This window comes from Ovis aries, chromosome 18, assembly GCF_016772045.2.
Source record: "Ovis aries strain OAR_USU_Benz2616 breed Rambouillet chromosome 18, ARS-UI_Ramb_v3.0, whole genome shotgun sequence".
In the NCBI taxonomy this organism is placed as follows: Eukaryota; Metazoa; Chordata; class Mammalia; order Artiodactyla; family Bovidae; genus Ovis; species Ovis aries.
In genome coordinates, this window is record NC_056071.1 from 15,226,215 (window position 1) to 15,230,778 (window position 4,564).

At 43.0% G+C, this 4,564-nt stretch overlaps 1 protein-coding gene across 1 annotated transcript; it reads right to left on the minus strand.

Moving 5' to 3' along the window:
* Nucleotides 1-3,210: 3,210 nt before the first annotated feature.
* LOC121817073 (rRNA-processing protein FCF1 homolog) lies at nt 3,211-3,916 on the minus strand. Its single transcript, XM_042235063.2, has one exon. It carries the CDS (start codon nt 3,882-3,884, stop codon nt 3,288-3,290), a length of 597 nt encoding a protein of 198 aa, XP_042090997.1. The 5' UTR covers nt 3,885-3,916; the 3' UTR covers nt 3,211-3,287.
* Nucleotides 3,917-4,564: the final 648 nt, after the last annotated feature.

The window sequence follows — 4,564 nt, forward strand, 5'->3', positions numbered from 1 at the left end:
AACGAAGATCATGGCATCCGGTCCCATCATTTCATGGGAATAGATGGGGAAACAGTGGAAATAGTGTCAGACTTTATTTTTGGGGGGCTCCAAAATCACTGCAGATGGTGACTGCAGCCATGAAATTAAACGACGCCTACTCCTTGGAAGAAAAGTTATGACCAACCTAGATAGTATATTCAAAAGCAGAGACATTACTTTGCCGACTAAGGCCCATCTAGTCAAGGCTATGGTTTTTCCTGTGGTTGTGTATGGATGTGAGATTTGGACTGTGAAGAAGGCTGAGCACTGAAGAATTGATGCTTTTGAACTGTGGTGTTGGAAAAGACCCTTGAGAGTCCCTTGGACTGCAAGGAGATCCATCCAGTCCATCCTAAAGGAGATCAGTCTTGGGTGTTCACTGGAAGGACTGATGCTAAAGCTGAAATTCCAGTACTTTGGCTACCTCATGCGAAGAGTTGACTCATTGGAAGAGACTCTGATGCTGGGAGGGATTGGGGGCAGGAGGAGAAGGAGACGACAGAGGATGAGGTGGCTGGATGGCATCACCGACTCAATGGACATGAGTCTGAGTGAACTCCGGGAGTTGGTGATGGACAGGGAGGCCTGGCGTGCTGCGATTCATGGGGTCTCAAAGAGTCGGACACGACTGAGCGACTGAACTGAACTGAACTGAAATGTAGCAGGATTGACAAGTCCGCGTCTCACCAGTTGATAAATATTTCACACTTTTAAACTTTAAAATAGCCTTTAGATTTTATCACATAAAGTAAAAATAGCCTGAATCAAAACTGACTAATTCATGGCATGTGCCTTAAACAATAATAGTTTTCCTGTCTATACATTATGTACATGTGTGTGTCTGACTCTCTGTGACTCCATGAACTGCAACCTGCCAGGCTCCTCTGTCTATGGGATTTTCTAAGCAAGAATACTGGAGTTGGTTGCCATTTCCTCCTTAAGGGATTCCTCATCAGGGATCAAACACACATCTCCTGGGCCTCCTGCATTGCAGGTGAATTCTTGACCACTGATCCATCACGGAAGCCCCTACATTGTGGAGGGATATTTTTAATGTACATATGGATATTTTTATGTATATATGTCACAAATACTTCCATCTTACTTCTCCAAAATTTAATTTTTAGAGGTTGAGCTACCTTTCAAAATCATCAGTTAAACCTATTGGTTATATATTTGTCTCTTCAAGACTGCCAATGTAATGGTCTTTTCCTGCCTCACTTGTTACACCACATATTCTAACATACATCTCAGCAACATACCATTTATATTCTGATCCAAAATCTTCAGCTTATGGTTTGATATTTCAACCGTAAAGTATGTAGAATGCAGGTTTCTGATGGTATCCTTATTAAAAATCATTAGCAAGAATATGGGCAAATTAGCTATTAGCAATAGCTATTTGTTAAAGTTGTTATATTTTAACAATATTTGTTAAAGTTGAGTTTTCTTGATTCATCCAGACCAACTCCAAATCGGAAAGAAAGCTATTACCACAAAATAAATTTTAAAGAAGTAGAGTTTTGCCACTTCCAAATACTTTTGAGGTTGAAAGAATTAGCTCTGTGATTCTTTGGAAGAAACACTTTTGTAAATAAGGGTCATTGATGTGCTATGTGGCAGCTTGGAAGGGAGGGGAGTTTGGGGAAGAATGGACACACATATGTGTATATCTGAGTCATTTGCTGTTCACCTGAAACTATCACAGTATTGCTAATCAGCTGCACCCCAATAACAAACAAAAAGGTTTTTTTAAGTTGTCCTTTGTGAGATAGTTCAAAGTCAAACTTTCCTGAAAGGCTATTTTTGTTGGCCTTTTGCATGTATCCTATTGAATTCACACACTCTGATTCAGATTTAGAGAAATCTGTATTGCTGAGATTATATATCGTAGGTGTAATATTCATCGGAAGGACTGATACTGAAGCTGAAGCTCCAATACTTTGTCTACCTGATGCAAAGAGCCAAGTCACTGGAAAAGACCTGGATGCTGGGAATGACTGAAGGTGGGAGGAGAAGAGGGTGACAGAGAATGAGATAGATGGTTGGATGGCATCACCAACTCAACGGACATGAATTTGAGCAGACTCCAGGAGAAAGTGAAGGACAGGGAAGCCTGATGTGCTGCAGTCCCTGGAGTCGCCGAGTCAGACATGATTGAGTGTAGGTGACAGGTGGACAGGATAGCTGGTTTCGAATAGCCTGCTTTCCTGAGGGACAGTCATGGAATTAAACAGACCTCCCTATCTAGCCAAATGACCAAATGTGGTGTGGGGGGTATCTCCTGAAAGAACTGTAATTCCCAGAGGAGTACATATTTATGGTCCCTGAAATTCAAAGACATTTGTAGCCAGCGGGGCCAGAAGTGAATGGATAGCCAAGCATGTCCTTTCAGGGGACATGGTGAAGAGTCCTCACTGCCCAGCTCATGGCTCGAACCTCCTGGAGTGTGTTACTACCGACCTGCTGAGCACATCCCCTGTTCATCCTGTAATTAACAACGATAAAGCACCATTTACTTCTCCATTAACTTTTGTGGATAGCTCTAGAATTTGTTTCAGCTCATCATCAATCTTTTCAGAAACTTCACTGCTGTCACAAAAGCTATGCATATAAATCTCCCCACCATGCTTCTGCAAATTAAATAAAATGTGTTTTAAGCTTGCCTCAAATGCAAAGGCTTCATGTGATTTATTTCCACACAGTTCTTAGGGCTGTGCCGAAGCATGACTCAGCTACCCGCAAAAGCCCAGACTTTGAACATGGGGACAATCACTTAGAGGTGGGGGCCTTGTAGAGCGTGGGACACACGTAACCATTCTGCAAACACCTGTTGGATGAGGTCTAAGTGGAGGAATTCCTCATATCAGTCTTTCTCTTTTCAAAAGAAATCTCTTTGCCTTTTTCTAGAGATATTTCTGTGCCAAGTTCAGATTGACTGTCGCTGATCAAGTTCATATCTAGCCATAGCTTCATGGACACCCATCAGTTACTAATGCACTGCCCCCAGTTGATTGTCCCTAAACTTGAGGACTATGGTAATCGTCTTTTCATGGCTTCTAGTTTTGTGAGTTTCTTTCTGATTTGGACAACTTTTTTTTTTTTTTTAATTTTAAAAACAACATTGAAAAGTGAATATATTTAACTATACTCAGCTCATTATAGAGCAAGTGGTGAGTGCAATAGTAATTCACACTATAACATGTTTAATGAACTTGCAAAAGAGAAAACGGGTCAAAGGAAGGTGGAGAAATTTTCTCTTTTCATTAGAACCGAGGGGCTCCGTAATCATCTGGCATCCGCTCAATGTTGTACCTATGGTTAGAAATGTACATGATGGGAACTCCAGGGATCTTCCGGATTCTTCGTTTAAGGTCCCGATCAACTGTGGCCACAATGTAACACTTGTGCTGAGTTACTCTTTGTACTAAGCAGTCATCTGCATAGGTTCCTTTGTGTGTACACGGTAATCGTTCAAATCTTGGATCCTTGGCAATCCTTAAAGCCACTCTATACTTCTGCCCCAATTTCTCAATTTCAGCCATTACACAGTCAGTTATACAAGGGATACACTTGGCATACAGACAGTCCATCATTGACTGCACTAAGTCCAGTTTGGCCTTAATGGAAAAGTTGATAAAGTTGGTATCGACCAGGATGTGGTAAGGTGGGCCCAGCTGTGTGTTATATTGGAAAAATAAGCAGGAAGGGTGTTGGGGGACTTCTCTTTCCTTGAGTGCACTAGGATCTTTCTTTTCTTTCTTTTTTGGTTTTAATCTATCCTTTTCTTTAAGCCTCTGATCTCTGAGACTAAGCATTCGCTTCATGGTCGCATACTTCCGTGTTTTCTTTTGCTTCCCCATGTTCACGCCGCGCTCTTGTTTCTTCCGGAATCTGATTTGGACAACTTTTAAATGATCGGTACAACAGAACTTCTCCAACAAATCAAATTGGCAGATTGTCGATGCTGCTCAAAATACTATCCAAGGACTGAGGCCATCCACACCACCTGGGAGTTGGTTAAAAATGCAGATTCTCAGACCCCACCCCAGATGGGGCGGGGCCCAGCAGTGTGAGTTTTAGCCGCCGCCCCTGCCCCCAGGTGATTCTGACATATGCTAAGTCTTAAGAAGCATCGCCCACCTCTCCTTTCTCTTTTTCTCCCTTAGTGCCAAGATCTTCTATTTGGAGGACAGGTGGCAATGTTCCCAGGTAAAGGTGGCATTTCCTAGCCTCCCCTGAAACAAAGGGAAGTCCATTATATACTTGTGGAAGCAAGCAGAAGGGGCATCCATGACAGCAGGTCCAAGAAAGGCTGCCTCAGCTGGGAAGTGCGGCCCCTCCGCCTATTGCCCTTCCTTCCGCTTCCCACTGAATTGTGGATGTGAGGGCCGGTGCCATCTCAGTCAGTGAGGCAGCCTTGATGATGGAAACAGCACTGAAACCTAGCAGCTGAAAGGCAGAAGTCTGCTCCCAATAATCAGATTACAAAGCAGCCACCCCAGCCATGGCGTTCAGTTCTGCATCCCCAGGATTGAGTGTG

What these genes read in the sequence shown, in the direction of transcription:
- LOC121817073 (XM_042235063.2), bottom strand. Translation starts at nt 3,884, where the DNA reads ATGGGGAAGCAAAAGAAAACACGGAAGTATGCGACCATGAAGCGAATG.